General features: G+C 36.9%; 1 protein-coding gene across 2 annotated transcripts in view; it reads right to left on the bottom strand.

Moving 5' to 3' along the window:
- The window catches only part of LOC113238119 (protein TIS11), a 30,532-nt gene extending 10,903 nt beyond the window's left edge, over positions 1–19,629 (bottom strand). The window contains exon 1 of one of the 2 annotated variants that reach the window (XM_026474846.1): positions 19,282–19,629. In XM_026474846.1, the coding sequence (XP_026330631.1) occupies positions 19,282–19,341 (60 nt within the window). In that variant the 5' untranslated portion in view covers positions 19,342–19,629. The remainder of the gene's footprint in view (positions 1–19,281) is intronic. The other variant, XM_026474847.1, reaches the window with a different exon arrangement.
- Between the last annotated feature and the right edge of the window lie 2,389 nt (positions 19,630–22,018).

Raw genomic sequence — 22,018 nt, 5'->3', positions numbered from 1 at the left:
AACGAGGTCATAGCAACAAAAACGTGTTAGATTTAATTATAATACGTATTATGTACTGTGTGTAACGAGGTCATAAATCATAATAGTTAAATTATTTTTGGCTCGTCATTCATTTTGTTGTTGTTTTAGATTTGATTGTGGTTATCACGTGTTAAATCCAGGGGACGTACTCTCGAAGCACGAAACTTATGGAACTAGGGGTCTACTCTCGTACTCCGTCCGACGTCCGTCCGAAAAAATCACTGTCAAATAAGAAATATTCGACCAAATTAAAAGACGCATGATGCGAGTGAAGCTTCATACTTGACGTTGTCTTTTAATTTGGTCGAATATTACTTATTTGATAGTTATTTTTTCGGACGGATGTCGGACGGAGAATGAGAGTAGACCCCTTGCTCTCAAAGGTCATCAACGAAAAGACGCGCCCGTCTGAAACTGTCGAACTGTAAAACATACATTCTTAGTTCTGGGCCCGATGGAAACTCAAGCCTGTAGGTCATTCATAGCGGGAAAACGGCCGTAACTACGGATTACGTGTTTCGAGAGTGGGGACCCCAGATGTGTATAAAATATTTCCATCGTAATGAAGTGCAAATTAATTTCCGACAGGCAAATGACGAATCGATAATTATAATGACGTTGTAAATTGAGAATAATGCTGCGGTTTGGTGAAGCTATTGCCTGTTCGATAACTGTTGAGTGCAGTGATTACTACAGTCGTTACCCGAAAACTGAAGTTATAGAACGGTACAGATGAACCTAACCAAATAAGTTCTAGAAATAAGATAATTAATACTATTGCTTAATATAACCTATATTTAATTGTCCAATCACAACAACAATGCAACATGCCTTCTCGATTCAAAATGCTTTACTATTTATTATTAGTCGTTTTCCATATTCATGTTGAATTATAACTCTCTAAAAGCTAGATTATAATTATTAGGTACTGTACAGATTGCCGTGGTCCTCTAATATTCACTATTTTAAATAACCGCATTTTATTAAATGATGATGTTGTTTAATGTAAAGGTCGTATAGATAATTTTATGTCAAGGTAAATAAAAAGATATATGAACCATAACCAACGGCAACGAAAATTTTATATAATTAAAGTTTCTCAACTTTTTCTTAAAAATGTTAACTACTAAAAGCTACTGCGAAGGTATTTATTGAAATTCCAGTAGACCGAATCGCCGACGATAACTTATATAAAATGAATTCGATAACTATCCCAGTTATAAATAAAGTCAAGATCAGCATTAGGCGATTAAAGAACCACATCGGTGAACAATCGGAAGCGGACAGCACGAGGGCAACCTTCATCCTAAGTCCTAGTAAATAACTAAACACAAACACATTAGACCAATATCAACGAATTTAAAGAACTTAGTACAATGTGTGAAAGTAGTAAAAGAAGTGCGTAAGTAGGTCCATATCCTAAACACTTCGTGTACCTAGCCTCAGCATTACTAGTAGGTTTTAAGTTTACCAAACAAATAACGTGGTCGTGGAAATTATGGAAACAAATAAACTTAATACATTTCTAGGGCTCACATTGTGTAAAAGTCATGAAGCCAAAAGTATTGCAATAGTTGTAATAGAATACGACTGTTAAAAATGAAAACAAAACTGGAACAACTTATTTGCCTTCTTCGATCAAATTGACGCATCTTGAAATGCCCGTGTCGACCTTGAAGCTACAAAGAGAGTTTGCCGGCCAATTATTAATTAATTATTTATAACGTAACTCGTTTGGCGAGTCCGTGTCTCGCGTGTTGATTTCCCACTCAAAATGCGATCTACAACGATCGATAATATTGATTGGCTATTTTAAAAGATCTGATTTAGGGTGTTTCGCCAATCGCAAGTAATTGATGTTGAGGGATTCTAATTTGATAGTTCGATGATGGATTTTGTAACGCGGTCATGGATAATACTGCGGAACTAAAAGAAGTAGAATCACCAAAAAATTGGATGACTTAAGATTCGAACTCGAGACTTTCAGCATTCATACTTTGGACAAAGAGAACGCTAGACCACAGCGTACCTTTCTTTGTATGTATGCGTAACTAGGTTTTGAGCGGAAAATAAATATTTTTGTCTAATTGAAAGAACGTAAAAGTACGTTATAAATTATGTGAGTTTTAGATGTATATTATGAATTCTTCCAATCGCATATACTATAAAATTGTAAGTTATAGCTGCAAATTTCGCAAAAATCATTAAAAAATCTATTATTTCGCATTATAACGCCATCTAATTGTTAAAACGTGAACCTTAAATAAATGTGCAGGAGCACAAAGAGGAAATTATTCGAGATTAAAGCAGCAAGCACCATTTTTCCAAAAGCAGAAGCTACGCACATAAACTTCTTACCCATTATCATTGTTAGTACAATAAAACTTCATTGTTTTGAAATTCATACGAGTGCACACTACACCTTTCATTTGCGGGTCAAGCAGGCAATGAATGAATATTGTTACTTGTGTCACTCATTGTCTGTATTTCGTAGTAAACAAAGTGAAGTGCGATTGATGGGGCATTGCGTGAGCATCAGTATGTATGTGCGTCGTGTGTTGATGAGTGTTTGTTATGGAGACATTAACTGGTGCGGATTTACGGCAAGCGGTTGCACGGGCGTGATGCACGCGAATGCAGGCGCTTACGTAGTGTTGCAATCACGCGTTGTGAGTGTCACGCGACAAGCCTCATGTATCGCAATCGTCAGTAGGTCAAATCTAAACTTAAATCCCACATTGCTGTGCTCCCTAAACCTACTAAGAGTGAGCAAATAGAGCCATTTCCGGTCCTCAAAGTCGTAGTTTCATTTAACAACCATTTTGACGTAATTCACTAATTCGTTACAATTAGCAATTGTCGAAAGTTGTTAAAGTTACATATCTAAAGTACATTAATTTAATCGAAACGCTTTCTTGCCATTAAACAGCCTTATGAAACGGCGCCGTTTACGCAACGCTAACCACGATTAGGCGGGAAAGGGCTCGCCGATTGCCGACCTTTGGAATCCCAGCTTTCGAACCATATATCGTAAGTATGCGGAAAGCATTGTGATTATTGTACGATTTATTTATAGCTGTTCTGAGGCTAGTTTTTGATGACATGATCACAGTGAATTCCGGAAACTCGGTAGTGAAGGTCGGTGAGCGACAAGACGGCCTTGCCGGCGGCTGTGCCACTTTCTCCGCTGCAGTGGCGGCGCTCAAGAGCCCACGTGCGCTACGTACTCCGCGAACAATGCTTTGTTCCACGAGCCCGGTTACGCCGACGCACTCTATGGAACAGCTGACATAATCGCCCAAAATTACTGCTTTTCTATACATGCCGTGCTTGAGGACAATTCAGATTACATTAGCAGTGTCTTCGCATTGTTGAAAACAAACAAAGCCTTGGTCTCGGTTTATAATCACGGGACGTTCTCTTCACGTGAGAAGCAACGTTTCGTAAGTTTAGAAAATCACAAATACGCGCAAAGGAAATATTGAAGTTTAAATAAAGCACATAATACTATCAACAAAAGATACGCACTAGTTCTGGGTATTTTTTGACATTTAAAGCACCAAAGTTCATGGAAATGAAAATGACTATAGTGAGGCGACTGTCGCAACATTTATCCGCCATTCACTTAATCTGACACAACGCAACTAATGGTAATTAATAGCGAAAGAATGAGACAGTACAGCGTTCATTAAACAGACAATACCTTTAATTCTATAAATTAATTTTATTTAACAAGACACGGCTTGCATGCAATGCAGCATTATCAATCTATTAATTTATCTATTGCTGCCGATTGCAAGACGTCAATCTAATGTATGCCAAGTCGAGCTAAAGTAGCGCGTATCCGAGAAGAATAATAAAGCAATAATTTGAATGCATTTCGCAGCGATATCGAGTTAGTGCGAGGCAATTTGAATACTAATCGGAATCGCCGCCACCGAAATGTAGGCTCCTTATGTAACTAGCTTCAAATCAAGTTAGCACTTGGATAGGTATTGGATTGGTCGGACACATTAGAGAGTTTAGTGTAGTGTCAAGTTGGTAACATCACGAGCAAGTCAATATTTCAATATTTAAGGTAACAGAAGTAGATTAAGATTTTGACGAGCAAACGCCACATTGTGTCATAATAGGGGAAATCGAAGGTTATCGGTACGGTTGCAACCCGGTTTCAGAGTATAGTACGTGAGTCGGAGGCAACAGCGCCGACACTGGCGGTTGAGCAATGTTTTCACAACTTCAGTGAAATAGTGGATTAACCACATTGGCAACGCATTCGACACCAATTGTTGTATTTAAAATTTCCTTCTTAAAATAATGTTTACGGAAAAAATATTTGACTTTGTTGAATTTTATCTCTGCACAATAATGGTATTAACATTAATGTGAAATAAATTTATTTATATTTTTAGCTACTGTCAGTTGAAGACAATTTAACCTCCGATAAAAGTAAAAGTTACTCGCTTATCGGCGCCGTGAGGAAAGTAGCGTAAATCTTACTAGCATCAAACACAAGGAAAGACATTAATAAAACTGTCGGTAGGGTTTAAACTACCAGGATGTATCGGAATCTTTACGTTAATTTAAGTGCTACAATAAACGAGGTGGCGTGAGCAGATCAAGCGAGTTATAAACTAACAAAAAAATTACTGGATAATTGAGAAACTTTTCTTAATAATGTTATTACAATAGCTTGCAAGTCAATAAGCAGCAACTCCATCTGAGGATTGAAGAATGGATCTGTGTGATGTGATGACATAGAACAAAATTCAAACTTCGACTTTTTCGTAAATGATGGTTGGTAGGTAGGTCGATCGCAAAGCGAGTCGTGTGGTACGAGCGAGCAAGTGGTCGACCTTCGTAGGAGGAGCAGGCGAATGGGCTCATCAACGCTCCTCGCATTTATTATACAGCATTAATTATACATGCGTTATAGTAACGTTTTATTATTTATAAAACTTTAATGCTCATATTTGAGTTCTGAAGGGGATTTTTAAATGTCAATTAGTATTAATGTGGATCTGTTTATTAAACATTTTTTTTAATGGTTAATTCCTCTCGTCTCAATTATTAAAATACATAATGTATTGACGCAACAGTTGAGATGCTGGATAAATCCATATAAATTGGCAATCGTTTGGAGACCGACGACGGAAGCGGTCCAACGTGCGGGACACATTGTGCGAACAAGGCTCTCCGCTGGACGCCGTCTTCGCTAATTACCAGTTATTATGTCTCCGTCGCAACAGATGTGCAACATCCGTTCTTAATGCGCTTCTTGGTGTCTTTTTGCGCCACAAATTGATGTAGACATATTTGACCAAGTGCGTTGTACAGAAATATTTTCAATTTGATTATGCGTTTGAATAACTTCCGAATCATAAACAAGATCTCTTCTCCCGAATACTTCAAATAAACTGAATCTAAATCGAAATTTGTTTTATATGACGCCGAAGGAAGAATAAACAATGCTGATTTTATATAAACCGCGAAAATTTCAACCCTCAGACTATTGTACAAAAAACGAAGTAAAACCTCGGTGACAGCGTTCCAAATGGCAATTGTTCTGTGCTCGTAGATTATCGTACAGGTTCTCGTTGGTAGTGGCTCTATTACAAACAAAAATAGAGAACAACGATTACGACTAGTTTCACTTTCGTTAGAGCGCAAGCGAGTCAACGTAGTGCATCCTTACTTGGCCTCGCCGCGCTCGCACACTGTACTTTGCTCGTTAACGCAATAATTGGTATGTAAATAACTAATGCATAAAAAAATTATATTTATTGGCTTTGTAAAACGACGTTACTCCAGTAAATTTCGTAAAAATGCACAAAAAGCGTCTAACACATAAAACCAACATCGTAAATTACAAAACTTGGGAAAGTATTGTGTGATACGCAATGTTACAAAAACCTATTGAGTTAACGTTCTTTGAGATAAAAGTATATTTGCATAGAGATGCTATAATCATTTGAATTTATAGCCTTGCATAGCTGTGCTCATTACAGCAATTCGGAGAAGAGACGACAGCGAGCCGGATAGAGCAGTAAACGGTTATTTTTAGCCGTCGTCACCAAGAAATGGTAAATAAAGCGCTGTGACGATATGTACAAGTTGAACAAACTGCTGAGATGCTAGCGCTCGAGGAAACGCTATCTGTTATGGAGGCCTGGGGCAGGTCACCGCAGATAACATTTGAACTTACTATGTACTAGTTTCGGATAAGTTATCAATTTGCGTCAAACGGTAATTATTTTTAACGAGGGCCCCAACTCGACAGAACAATATACAAACATGTACACATGCATTTTGTGTAATAATAATATTATAAGCAACGGCCTGCAACTAAAAGAGCAGGTCTATAATTTTAACGTTAGGCATAGAAATGGAAACTCGTAATTACTTGAAACTGGTTGTGTTCGTTATCGCAACCGTTTTCCACGGGTGTCGAGCCTCGAGCACCGAACCATGGCTTTCCACGTCATGGCATAGACCACCCCACTTGTCACGGTGGTGACTCCTCACCTCTTCTATACGCACGATCTATGCATTACAGCAAGTCCATAGACAGTGTCGTTATGTATCGCATTGCACAACCACTGTATGGATATTTGCAAACCATAAATTGCAACGTCACATTTCAACCACCAATTTTTTAACACGAACAAATCTAAGCGCGCTCAAGTGTGCAGCCAAGTTCTCACGAGCGCCGAATGATTCATATAAAAAATACATAATTTGCAAATGTTCTCAAATCTCGAAGTCGTAATTCGAAATGAAAGCATTTAATAACCCTGCAAAAATTTGATTTACTTTATTTTTCTTTAATTTACGAAACAATTTCCTAAAAATGTTGGGTCTTGTCTCATGTTAGAAATTACTTTGAGGCTCGGTCTTTCTGTACCTCCCGTGTGGCGTATTTACTAGTTTGTTAATTGCATAAAGTTTCTAGAAATAAACGAAGACAAAAAGCACATCGCTTCCGAAAGGTCGCATAGTAAGAAGACTTTTCGTAACGAGTGTGGGTTGTTAGATTCATTTTACGGCCCCTTGCGCGCGCGCAGGTACGCTCCGCTCGTGGGTAACCAAGCGCGGAGCCGATTTGATAATTCACCATGTTATTGCATAGCACGTAGGGCGAGCTCCACCTGTTTTACAACCTGTTTATTTGAAGCACCTTACTGCACTAGTTAGTGTACCATACTAATTCATCGTAATACATTTATACTCTGTAACATTTATGTCGAACGAAATTGGTATTAAAATAGGCTTATACTTCAAATAGGCCTATACGTCAGGTTGTTCATACTAGATAAAAAGTGCGCAATGTAGTTGCTGATTTTCTAGTTTCTTGGCGAAAACAACACCTTTCAGACAACGTGATTAAATCGTAAATTCATTCGAGTACGGCAAATGTCACTTGAACACCAGGTAAGGAAACTGCTGACTAACCGGTTAGATCAGAAATAATGCCTCGTAAAAAACACGTTGGATTAAAAAAATATAGGTACATAATTCCTACAATTCGATGTAGAATCAATTAGTCATTAGATGTATGATGGGTAATCACGAAGTATTTTAAATCCATTACCAAAATCAACAATGCATTATTGTATCCAATATACGTACATAGTTCGCCGGATGAGAATTACCTGAAGAAACCTCCGCCTAACAACGATATTACGTAATAATATTTGTCGCTGTTTTTGTACGGACCACTCAGAAGGCTTAAGTCATGAGGCCATCAAGTGTTTCAAAACGAATGAGATCAAAATGTAAGAATAATAAAGCTTAACGTAAAAAATATATACATTATGAAATCAGATCTGAATTCAGATAATTGACTATCAAGTATAAGAAGGCTGGTTTGTGTGTATATAACAGGAAGTGCCAACGAGACCTTGCGCAGTTCAACGCCATTGGTGATGACGAAGCCCACGCATTCTGCCGTCTCACCTCCCTTCGTAGTAGCCTCTACTTATACAATACTTCCGCAGTTCGCCATCAAGAGAAAACTGACCTATGAGCTATGCCCTGCCCATAATGCAACCGCAAACCTTCACCCGATTGCCTCTTACCAACAATATTTAAAAACCTACATGCACTACTCGCATACGTTCTTTTTGAATGCGGCTATTAACGAACGGCGACGTTCACTTCTATGCGGGCGTCATCACTCAACTTGTGTTATGTATGGAGCATAAAAAGCCAACAAAAAGTTTACTACGTAAACGCCCGCATTATGGAAGATAACTATTTAACATTTCAAAGTTTTTGTTAAATATAAAGAGTACTGAACTTTTATATTTACATTCTAAATAGTTAAGATAAATTGTTAAAAGTAGAACGATTGCGCTAACTGATATTTATATACATTTACTTCTGAACCCGAAATTCTAAGTTCGAGCAGAGTTTGCAAGTTGCAAGTTTGCAGGTTGCAGTATTTTGCGCTGCATTCGCAAGAGGAGGTCCATGACCGAAAAAGTCAGTTATATCCAAAATGAGCACGATGGATGAGTACGACACAAGTTATGTAACGGCAGCGACACTGACCTACCGACGGCTGGCCGCGCCACTTCCCTTTCATTATTGACACAGAATCTATCAGCGGCTAATCGCTGAGCTAGCTCCTACGTAACCATCAATCTAAACCCCACTTTCCTGCTGACTCGGTAACCAAATAAGACAAATTTGATAATAATCATCATCATCATCATCAACCCGTTTATACAATTTATAATAATTGTACAAAACACATGGTACAGTAAAAAAAATACCAGAAGATAGTGAAACTAATTTAAATAATACAAAAATATTTAAAACAGATCTAGCCAGTAATCGATTACAATTATCCCTACATCGTGACATAATACAATTAAGAATATTGTTGTAGCAATACCGTCTTTGCTAGGTATACCGTCTCTAGAAATTTATCGCGCTTTGTTAAGGTGTTCGTTCTGCAACAACACGATTCCCACCCGTAGGTGAGGAGGCTCTTCGGCGGTTACGAAATGTTGGAGCGATTATACGATATGTGACGTCGAGTGCAATAAACACCACACATCATTGATAAACATCAACAAGTCCAAGCACGGTATAAGTGCAGAAACCCATCACGATTGGCCAATTGTTTGCTTGATAACTCTACAATGCAAACTAAGAGCAATTAATGGACAGTTATCACCCGTTATCTACGTAATAATTACAGAATAATTCTCGACAATTTTATTCTAGACCCGCAACTTCTAGCGACTAAGTGGTTTTTATACTGTGAACCGAGAATAAGCCTTATCAGCAAGTTGTTTGTTATTTTCATACGTAAGCAATGAATAAGTTATTAAAATTCGTTCGCGGGTTTAAAAGTGTTTTCTTTTTAGTTATCTTATCAGCTACTTTTCATAATACACAGGGGCTATCGCCCGATTGTGATAATAACGACAAAATATTCAGGAAATTGTCATACGCATAAATAAGCGAACAACAGATAGTAATGTACAAAGTCATATTAATAAATAAATGAAAACTGGAATAGTTTGCAGTTTAGCTGATTTATTTATGCTTGTCTATTATTTACTTTTTGAAAGTGACTAAACAAAGAGGGAAGGTCGCACATGGAACCCGGATGCATAATTGTAACACATCTAGAATACAATAGGTCTGGTGACACATCCAGCGTTCACCGAGGTCGTCTGATAGCAGGCCAATTGCGCACTATATATATTAAAATTTAAAACAGGGCCGACTGCCCTGTTTTTGGCCCTTCGCGATTACCTTTATGCAAATCAGCAGGCGACGTTAATGAGCGGCCAACAACCTGATTAACTACTTACATAATTCCAATTGTTCTTTGTCGGAAATATTACTCACAATGAGTGCACATAACACGTACAAAATCTTGACACACTGTGGCGTAACCATAGAACGGCTAGTTGCACAGGTTAAGCAATCGAATTGATAAGGAATTGAAAACCAAGCTATTAATATTTCTATTGGAAAATGCTTTTGCTCTGATGCAATTGAAAATTACACACTTAGAGAATTGGGTGTTGGCAAAGATTATTCAATAAAACTTTAATCTTGAGGATAATATAATTGGACAGAGCATTTCTATCACCTGTTCGTTTCTAAGTTTAACAAATAGAACGTAGGTAAAGTAAGGTAAGGGTCGAGTGGAGTTCATAAGCCGTCAAAAGTGAAAGATATTGAAAGTTCGCTTCCTGCACGTAGATGCATAAGATATCACAGCACGCGCGGATTATAATCGCAGTGTAATAGCTCCACGTTTGTGCAACACGCTTATGCAAACTGAAATCGTGCGGATCATGCGCAACGTGTGAAGCTTCTAGGTACTGTGTATAGAACCATACTCTCGGCAATTGCGATTGCAGACGACTCTTGAACTGCGCTAAGTCTTAACTCTATATCGCAATAATTGCAATTTAACTTAAGTTGTTGGACCCATGGATTGGACTGCATAAAGCTTAAGCTGCATTGTCTCGACTAGATATTTGATGTAATGTGGCTATGTTTTCAAGAACAGTGAAGAGTCCGGCTTCTGGTCATAACGGTTGGAGTAATCTGATTGGTAAAATATTGTTAAATGGGCAATTCGGGGGCCGGTTGTGAAACGGCACATTGCGACGACGCCTGCGTTCGCTGGTGCGAACATGGCGCCTCTACACGACAACCTCTTCTCCGCTCGGCCGTGTCATTACGAAACAAGAAAAGAAAGTTAAGACCGTTTTGGCCCAGAGAATGTCGCTCTACTCGCTTTACCGCAGTCGTGTGCTGTAATACATCTTCGCGTGCTATTGAGTGACGTAACACCTCACATCAACTTGCACTTTTTGTTTGTTTACTAAGAATTGGGCACATTCGTCTCGATTATTTACTTGAATTCAATGATACAGTATCTTAATCTCGTACGCATATACTAACTGCCTGTGCGATGTGTTTATTGTCAATATAGTTGTGAAGATTTGAGTTAGGTATAATCATAATCTGATCTCTCAATTTAAAGCTCAAAATATAATTTTCATTCTAGTACCTAGTTTGGTATAGTTGAGTGTCTCGGTAATTAATTAAAAGAATATTTAGGTAAGTGATGCTTTCGCACGTCAAGAAACACATGACCCCGCAAAAATTTTGACTTTGAGGCCTAATAGGCAGATAGTGCCAAAAATTTGTAAAAATAGAGCAAAGGGGATCAGTAAGTGACCGACCCCCATTCAGCGAAGTCCACCGAATATAAAATTGTTGTTTTGATGTTGCGTAAGTGGATATCTGTGTTCTTTAAAGTAATTATGTAAAGTGGTGGATCGCAGGCGCAGGCTAGCAAAGTAGGTAGGCGAGTGGCCGGTGTGCCGTGGTAATGGTAAAAGTGTTACGCGTTGTGCTCGATTCTGCGCGCCCGCGCGCTGTGATGCAACCGGCAACTACACGAATGTGTGCCAAAACTGCAGTCGAGCCTTCCACTGACGACCAAGTTATAAACAGACCTACTTTTTGATGATTTGCAATTTTTAATTTATAAATGATCGCAATTACATATATTTACATGTTATGTATGTAATGTGTTCTTTCTGAAAATACCTCTAGTACATTACTACCCAAATAACACAAAAATAACATTAGATGAAATACTGAATCATGATCTGCAATCAGTCGCTTTAAAAGAGACATATACATATCGATTACAAGAGATCAAAAGGCAAATTCCTAATGGCTCCTTAACAGTAAAACTTTAAACATTTTAAGCGGGTTAATCCAACTTTTAGATTGAGTATCTTTTCATAAGAATGTAAAAAAATAAAAATAGGCCTTTATTGTTATTTTACATATTTACAACACCAGACTAATGAACGTTCTCGTAGTTATCAGGCGGGCAGATAAGATAGTGTGTACCTTTTGTTTATATGCTGCACTCCAGCATAAAGCCTTAGATACTTTTATCTCTACATGAGTATACGGTAACTATTTGCTTACTCATTCAAAACATCCGTTCGTTGTTTACTTTCACTCATTTTATAGTCTCCTTGTTAGATATTATAACTTGGAAACATTTTTATTTAATTAGTGTAATTTTGAATTATCTCTTTTTAGTTAACTTTGATCACGTGCAATGGAGCAGTTTTAATGAGAAATACGAAACTAGTGTGAAAAGTCACACGTTGTACGTTACTTTACGAAGCTCATTCGATTTCAAGAGTTTGTAACATGACCCACGATTGTAACCACTGGCAAAGCAACAATTAACGATTTTAAAATTATAAACAATATCACAGCTAATCACCTCTATCAACAAAAGCACATTGTAACATAATACAAGTCACCATTTATTTCCCATAGAACGTGTCTCAGCATAAAGCAAATAAAGAACTGCAAAGTTATTGTGCTTTGAAAGCAATGATTTTTCTTTTTATTTGATGCAAGTACAACGTGATCAAGAAAGTGTTCGTATAATTAAAACCTTCGTTTTCACACTCATGGTCAAAACGTGCGGCGATTTAATGGCCTGAAACTTGCAGCACGTGAATATTTCACGAGACTGATTGGAACTACCTTAATGTCTCGTTTATTCAATTTGGAATGCAAGGATTAACAACATCGTCATGATCGTCATACAAACAATTCTATAATCTTGCAGTTTTACGAAATATTATAAAGCATCTGTACCTTAGGGGTCATATGATCAATATGCAACGGCTTCAATGGCCTAAAGTCAAGATTGATAAATATATTGTATAGAAGTGGAGGCCGATAGCCGTGGGTGGAGCGGTGACAATGTCGCCTGGCCGGCAATGAACCCTCGCATTTGCTTCGAACATATAGCAATTAGCAACGCGCCGTGAATTCAGCGGCGTTGTATTCTGACATGCTCAAACTACACACACTGTTCGTCGCAAGAACAGATCGCGCTATAGAATAACTCGGGTTTTTGTATTGATTTTGAAAACCGTTGGATTATAAGCCAGTAGTATTATATTGAGAACACAGTCCGCTCTACCGTTGCCGAAAACTGCTTTATGTGTTTAGCCTTACGATATGATCCATATTACAAGTGGCAGTAACATGTTATTAATATAATACAATGAAATAGTAATAAATGATAATAGTAGTAGTATAATAAAAGCACGATACCGATGACCAGTGAAATAGCCAAATATACTTTAAAATATTCGTACTTTTATTAAGATATTACGTCAACAGTAATTTCTACTTAGGAAATGAAACTATTGACCAGCCGATGAACATGGGACTTGTAAATGGCCCGAAACGCACTATACTAATAAGGACTCGATAAGTAATTTATTCTTATTTTCTTGATTTGTATTTTATTTAATATTCCGACAAATATTATGGAATTGTAGTCTAATTTATACCAATATAAATTAGACTACAATTTTGTACGCCGCCAGTAAGTATGCCATCGACAAAGGCTCTTTGTCATACCGATGAACAAGTCTGTTTTGTAATGCTGATGATTCAAGCAGAAATAAAACACTCGAGGCACACAAGATAAGTAATCAACCAAAATGTATTGAAAGGTCATTTGTGCCATTATATTAGCATATGCCCATATTTGTATGTACGACACTTAATTTAAAGTCCCAAATAAATACATACAATGTTTGGAATAGGATTTTAGAAAAAAAAAATTTTTTCTCAATTGTTACTTACTTCAAGGCTGTATTTTAAAAGAGAGGGGGAAAAGGAAGAGGTATTTCCTGGCTGAACATAATTATGATCATAAATAATTTATGTCACTTTTGCGTGTCTAACCAATCGGTTGCAGAAGAAAATTTGCAATACACTCAAGACTGTGAATGAATTGAAACAATACAAATAAAGCGTATAGTGTGTAATGCGCAACCGCAACGCAACTTTGAGTTACACAAAGTTATTTACCTATTTATGCTCAGTTAGACCGGCTGTGGGTGGCAAGGAGACGTATTGTCGCAATCCGCGCTAGCGACAGGGTCGGACAGTAAAACTTCAGCTTCGCCTTGTATTAATATTACCACTTAAGTTTATTGTGAACGTCGGCCGAGGCATAATGACATCTCCACATTGAGCAACCCAGAGCTCAAGGCGGACTACATATTAAAAATCTAAACAATATTCAAGCGTATTTGGGAAGAGTTACACCTTCATGATAATGGTGATCGTACATGTACAGAGGGGCGCGCACACTCGAGGGAACGACCAGCACGTCCTCACTACGAGGCCGTTGCGCTGTGAGGGAACAAAGGGTTGACTCACGTCCGGACTCTTGACGGAGAAAGGACTGAGCTAAAAATAGTACTCAGTGGCGGTTACAAGACGACCGTTGGACCTGGCCTACGCAGTTCGCTATTTGCCCTCTTGCCCCGACGCCCGAATACAATCATCTAGTTAAGACGAATCTCGTCTTGCAAAATCTCAAGACAACTCTTGTGACAGACGATATGATCATTATGATTGCTGGAATGTAATTACTTACACGCGCAGCACGTTCCACTGACCAATAACTGCTTCAATAAGCCTCGTACGTCAAAGTGCTAGTGAGGACCGGTTGTAATTGTCGTTATCGTAGGGTTTTCCACGGACAAGTGGATGTTTCATTTTATTATTCATTTCATTAATAGTATTCGTTGTTTATAAAATATTTGTTTATTGAAGGGTCGTATTTAAATATTTAGTACTTGTTTATATTGCTGACAATTGAAAGGCACTCAACTTGCAAACGATAGTAACAGTAAGCCCACTGACTCGTTGAAATCCCACGCCGAATCGAATTTCGCCGATGGAGCATGAGAGGAAATATTCTAAAATTACTTATTGTGTTGTACAAACGAATGCTGGCTACTGAGCTCCCACGATCAGAGCGTATTGTTTGCGTTGCACTCGGAAGGTTTCTGCAACAACTAGGTGTTGGGAAACGGCATGGCGACTGTGAGGCTAAACCGGCTGTTTAAGAAACCTTTCGAGTTTAGATTGCGAAAAGTGTGGAAAGTTTGTATATTTATTTACACAGCAATATCACAATGTAGAAACTATCAACTCTAAGTTGAACTAACGATGGAAACATCATAGAATGAGGAACTAGGAACTAAGAAAATTTCTTAGTTTCTTCTGTTTCTTATGTCTCAACAAAACTCTCAAAACCTCAATGAACGCTACGAAAACAAAACAATAAACGACCTTCGAATCCGTTGACGAATATGGAACCTCGTGTTCGCAACGATTTTGAATGAACGCATCAAATATGAAAGTATCAAATTGACCACTGAGCTTTTGCTATGCGGTAAGACGGTCATAAGGTCACAGGTATTTTTGCGGAAGTTTACAATGCTGACGCGCAACAACATTTCGGCGGTGTTATGTGTCGGTAGGTGCAGTAAACACAATGCCTTTATCGGCACACGTGGAATGGTAATCTCGTCGCGTGACGACCTCGCGGCGCTACACGACGACGTACTACCTGTGCTTTAATTGTTTTGACATCCGACGACATTAATAAAAAATAATGTTATAAAACGAAAACCCGACTACGACACAAAAATTGCTAATTAATTAAATTCAGAAGTCAGGCTGTATTATGATAATGATGATGATGATAAAATAATAAAAACACGAGGGAAGTCTTAAATTGATTTGGATTCGAAATTAATTTTAGAAACGGTTCTGCGTAATCTTACTTTATTGCTTTTCTGGAAAACTACATAGCGAACACAAAACTGTAGCTAATGTTGTAGTGCGAACAAAGTAGCCACAAAAAGATATAAGAAAGGAAAATCACAGTATATAGTGAGAACGTAGTCTTACAGAATATAAGAAAAGTTTTTGTCACAGATTACACACATACATGCGCTGTTAAAATCAACACCTCTTTTGGCTATGCTGTAGTTGGGTAAAAGAATTTATAATTGATACTTTTTACTATTTCCCACTCATTTCCGCAGACCAAACATAGAGAGGAAACTAGAAATTAAAAATTAGAGTTTAGTGACGATATCGCGGAAATGTTGACAAATAAACAAAACAAAAAAGTTTTATCATATTCAATATTATGGCTTCCTCTAGTTAATGTTCTTAATAAATCTTTAGCAATATAGTGAATTGCGTGTAAGTACTCACGCTCGGTCGCCGCACATGATTATATGCCTTACTGACCAACTAATAATCGGTAAACATACTAGCTGACCTCAAGCCCGAATTACCTAGTCAATCATAAATTACGATGAATTCATGCAGTAAAATGTTGAAAATCTTATGCATAAGTAAATGACCTTTTCGGTTGCGGAAACTAACATTAAAAGTAAGAACACGGTAAAAACCACTTCTCATTTTAACTTATTTTTTCTCAGCAATTCAGCAAAATTGTAGGTACATACATAAAACCTGTTGTCTCTCAATGCCTAAGGGCTGCACTAAAGGTCCCTTGTAAATCAGCACAAAAAGATCCCCTACAACTTATCTACCCTGCCACCAATAGACGCAGAGCGAAGAGAGGACAAAAGATCCTTTATGCGGAGGTAAGAGTGGCACAAAAAAAGATCCCTGCATAATAGCGAGTGATTGTATTTGTAAATAGGCAGCAGGTAGAAATTGTAGGTGTATTCACGTGTTTAACAGACTTTTTGGAGGTCTCGAACAGTTAAAATAAAATAAAAATTGGCGATACACCTTTAAAAATTCCTACTATCCCAAGGAATACGTTGAAATTGGTCGCATACTAAATTTTATAGAGACGGGTGTGTTACACAATGTCTACACGAATACGACATTTTATGCAAGAATATGTATTTGGCAATATGTTACGTTCTCATTCTGAATATAAGGTAAGAAACTCGTATGTATTAAGTTACTAAAGCTGTGGGGAGTAAGAAAAGAAATCAAATCAATAAAATTTATTCTTGAAATAATTGACTTTGATTTTGATTAATTGATTTTGATTGAATTTGTTTCGAAACTCATTAAATAGTTTCGGAATTATTTTGCATTGAAAAAAATGGACGAATTTAAATTGGCCACTAAGTTACATTGTACTCTTCCAAACAAATCCCTCGACTTTTGACCCTAGAATTATCTATGTATTATTCTTACCCAAAATACATGCCGAACATTACGAAGCAACCCTAAGCAACAAGTGTGTTTTACGCAAGAAAAAGATCACAAAAAGTGAGCAGGTACGTGTAGACGAAGCAAACCATTTATAACCATGTGAATTAGCTAATAGAACTGGTTTTCCCTCAGTTCTACATATGCTCCATGCGGAGTCATCACGAACGATTATGATCTTTATTACAACGACTTTAGATTAGTTTCAAGGAAAGATGAAGCGATAACAAGAGCCATACCCACTTAACCACTGTACACCCCTGCAGAGATTCGAAAATGATCATACCACGTCGAGAGAGTTGGCTGGTGGCTATGGTTTTAAAAGGAATAACAAAAGTTTACCGAAGGTAAAGATTAATTGAATCAACTATGGCTAAGGTCCAGCGTTCAAAATACTCGGGTGGGTTATTTCGTACACAGCAGCAACATACATACACGGTGGTTCCATAATTATTATTGTTCCATTATTATATTATTGCGTGATTATAAATTATACAGATTTAGTTACAGGAACCTCTTTCTGATATTTGTGTGGGTAATTTTTATGTGGACAGTGCAATGCCAACATAACCTGTCTCGCAACCGGCAACACGGCAACGCGATGCGCACCCGGGCAATTCTTAACAGGTTATAGTTATTTCCTGTATCTGGTAATTACTAGTGAACGTCGTTTTGACATGTCTTTTCTAAATAATCAAAATGCATTGACCAAGTACCTATTTGGCTTGTGGCTCAACAAGTTAGTATTATTTTATTATAAAATTTGGCCAGCTGTAGGACACATAGGTACAGATTGTGTTAAAAACCACATTTCATATGAATTTAAAATTATTTTTCCACATCCATTTACTTACAATAAGAAAAATATCATAACAGTCTTTGGAGTCTTCAGACAGTTGCAACATTTAGGTATGTAAAATTATGTTCTTAAGTTGGTAAAATTGTTAAAAATGCTGCAAAACATGAAAATATAAGACAACAATAGTTGGAGACTGAAAGAAATATCTTCTAAAATTTGCTATTTGCAGTATTAATAAATTCCAAAACCTCATATTATTCATAATAAGAGCACTAACAATACCTACCTTAAATAATTATAAATGTGCAAATAGGAAAACGGCAGAGTTATTCACTGTTCCATTTAATAATAAACTTTACTAATTATTGTAATTTTTGTGTTTATATTTTCTTGTGCTATTTATTATATTATTACTATTAAACAAACATCAAACTTGAAGCCAGTTCATTGCACAACACAACATCATACATGTAATTAAATCCTAAGGAAATAGGATCGAACAATCTAAAAATTCATAGACCTATGAAGTTATAGCAATTTACATTAGGAATAAAAACGCTTAGTTTATAGGCACTAGTAGGTATTAAAACACGATTTAAATTAATCTCTATGCACTTATGATATGTTGGTCCTAAGTGCAAAGCTTAACACGTGGTTAACTGTACCTACCAAGTATGCTGCATACATAAACAGAAACTTAAAGTACTTACCCATGTGTATTGTTCTTATATACTTACACCTATAACTACTGAGTTGTTTTTCTAGTATTTTGTTATAAATTCAGGTTATCTACCTTGATACCATGTTGCAATAAGACTGGTAAACCAAGAGGTTATTTTATTAATGTATATGGCCTTGTGAATTTTTAAAAAACATTACCTGTATTGTACTATACCTAAATAAACTAAGTATCTATTGTTTGCAAACATAAATAATATTACCTACTGTTAAGTTTAAGTAATATGTCAAATTATTTTGACAGACATTAACTAAAGTCAGGCAGAAATTATTGGAATTTGCAAACTGAAGTCATGATAAAAAATACAATTTAAAATGTTTTTGGCTTACTTTGTTTTCATAACATAACAAAATGTAGGTACATCTATCTTTGTCGTGTGTTAACGACCTACCTACTAAGTTTCAAATTATGCTATTCCTGTAAATTCGCAGTCTTTGCTAGATTAGTCGTGAAATGCAATTGGCTATTTAAGAAACTACTACTTCACCCTACCTACCTTCTTTAGTGAGATTTGTTAGGCATAAAGGCAAAGAGCCCTAGGGCTATATACACATTAATACCGTGTTCAGTATCGTAGCTATTAACTTACTTATAAAGCAAAATAAATAGAATAACATACCTTCAAGAACAGATCACCAAATTCGTACTGCGCAGACTGATGCATGATGGCAGTAGACATTGTAAATCAACTCGTCACTTATTCCAGGTTTCTAGTTGCTGATGCTCTTCTGTACGAAATCTGCAAACTGATCCACTGAAGCACGGATATGTAAGGTCGACGAACTCACTATAATTTTAGGTTGTTTACTAAAAGTTCACGGTAGTTTCAACGAGAATTTTATGAAAACCTTTGTAAATACAGTTGATGTAAATTAGCAAAATCGATTCGTTTTTGTTTATTCGTTCGGTGACCACAGATTGAGTCCGAACTAGTTGGCCAAGGGCGGCGAAAACTTTTTGCTAAGCCCTCCACGATTGAGCCAGATCCGTATTTTTTGAACACAATTTCGCCAAAGATGCGAAAATGTACAAAACAGTCCTTTGTTTTTTCGAAATGTCTTTTCACTAATTTTTCGCGTCTATACGGAAATTGCAATTTTTGGCCAATATTCTGCGCGAACTGCGTCGAAGTCAACTTTTAAAAATAAAAACTTTTTTCTTTTTCTCGTGCTTATACTCCAAAACGTTGTGATTCTGGTTGTATAAATCGCAAGATAAAAAAAATAAATCGCAGCGTCAACGTCCGCGCAAAACGCACCACACGTTCATTCCGTATCACGCTTGCTCGCGCACTGAGCCGGCGGCGGGCGGGTGAATTTTGTTTTCAAATCAAACAGTGCGATCACGTTTTGGAGCGAGATTCGTTTGAATTCGGTTGCGTTCGGATTCTTTCGCCGATACTCGACTATTTTCATGAGCTCGCGCCAAAACAAAAGTTTCTGAATAAAAAAAACTTCCAAGACTACTTGGTGAGTGTGGGTTATCCTATCCACAAACTATGGCAAACAAATAAAATACCTATTGTGAAATAATTATAAGCGCATACTTTTGGTAGTATACTTGAGATTTAAATTCAACTCTACGCCGCTTACGATAAAAACGGACCAAGTCCGAAGTGTCAAGCTTGACGTGCTCTTTATGTACCTATTAGTGGTTTCCTAAAAAGGGCTCTCAATAAGAGAAGCAGGTTCACGTCGTTAGGTATGATTTAGTCCAGAATATCATAAAACAGTAAAATAGGCATTAAACCTTCGGTAGGTATAATAATATACAATATAAAATAATAAGGCACTAATTATACCTCATTAGTGACTATTAACCTAATCTAACTAGTTACTAGTGAACTATGTCTCATCTGGCTTGTTTTGAATTTTGAGCCTAAGCAAGATCTAAATATCCTTATCAAAATAGAATTACATTTTCAATTATTCTTTTAGTTTTTAGTATCTTTTTTATGTATTATATTCAGTAAATTTATATGCTAAGTTTTCAAGTATTTGAGTAGGAAATATTGTTTAAGTTTGGCCAAGGTCTAAGTGGATTTTGGCGTGGAAGTGCTAAAAAAAGAAGTGGCCGGTGTGGAGCGCACAAAAAGTTGCAATTTTAGAGCTGGTTCGACCAATCGACTGAGTCTGAACCGAATATAGCCACTACCATGATGATAAACTTGGCGATAAGCGGGGTACAAAGTGTAACTAGAAAATACTTCATATATTAATGTAGATATGTAGGTACAAGGATACCCTACCTATGTAAACAACTCTAAGCGGCGAGTTGCAGTGACGTTTTAAACTTGAGAAATATAATATAGTAACAGTTGTGTTTTGGATATGGACAGAAAAAATATATTGTAAGTAGCAACTTATGAAATATATTTTTAGGAAATATTAGATAAAGGCAAAGCTGACGTTATACGCTTATCGCTTTGCTCATGTTGTCGTCAACACGGTCGTTCGGCGAGTCCCTCCAACAACTTTTTATTATGGCATTCGTTCGTTGCAAACCCGTTTGACGGTTTTAGTGTTATGCGCTATGTTGCCCACAACCAAGTTTATAGGCTGCAGGAACACTCTTCTGTTTTACAAAGTAGGCATGAGGTCTTTGGGAAGTTCATTGAAATAACTTGAATAAACAATATTTTTATTATCAGGCGGAAACTAGTATATATTTAAGACAAACTGGTGAAGTTCATGTAGGTATAATTGCATTAATTTGCCTAATCAGTAGAATGTGAAATTGCAACATCAAGTGTTATTTCTTTACGTGGGAAACTTTTTACATTTACACAATAATAATATTACTAACAGTATTACTTGAAGGATTCCTTACCTGATTTTTTTTTTTTTAATTTAAATGTTAGTCAATCGGAAATTATAACTTTAAACGCAACAATGTACCTTAACCTGTATTGGGGTACCATGGGATTATGTTGAATATCCACAAAAAAGTGACTACGAAAGTTTTTAGACAATCCATGTATTGAGTATGCGAAGGCAATTATAGTGCACATGCATGCATACTTTAATCCGTTGGATGTTTTAGATACGGAACCACCAACGGACAGTTCCAAGACTTATTATAATGTGTCAGTGTCAAGTGACGGTCACGTAGTGCTTACTCCTAAACTTATGGCGCTCGGAAACACAATACATTGTGTGCAAACAACGTTAGTAATTAATAGGCAAGTACACAGGTTACGATCGTATTGTTGAATCAGCATACCAGTTCCATAGTATCGAACCTTGAAACACGATCCTCAGTATAACTGTTTGTGTAGCCAGATATCATTTGATTTATTTTGCAGTGCTGTAACGTGATGAAATTGTCCCTCCTTATACATTTAATTTTGTACTGTA

Source organism: Hyposmocoma kahamanoa, unplaced genomic scaffold, assembly GCF_003589595.1.
Source record: "Hyposmocoma kahamanoa isolate Upper Pololo Valley unplaced genomic scaffold, ASM358959v1 95, whole genome shotgun sequence".
NCBI lineage: Eukaryota > Metazoa > Arthropoda > Insecta > Lepidoptera > Cosmopterigidae > Hyposmocoma > Hyposmocoma kahamanoa.
Note: the sequence above shows the minus strand (reverse complement) of the source record. Positions and strands in the feature narration are given on the sequence as shown.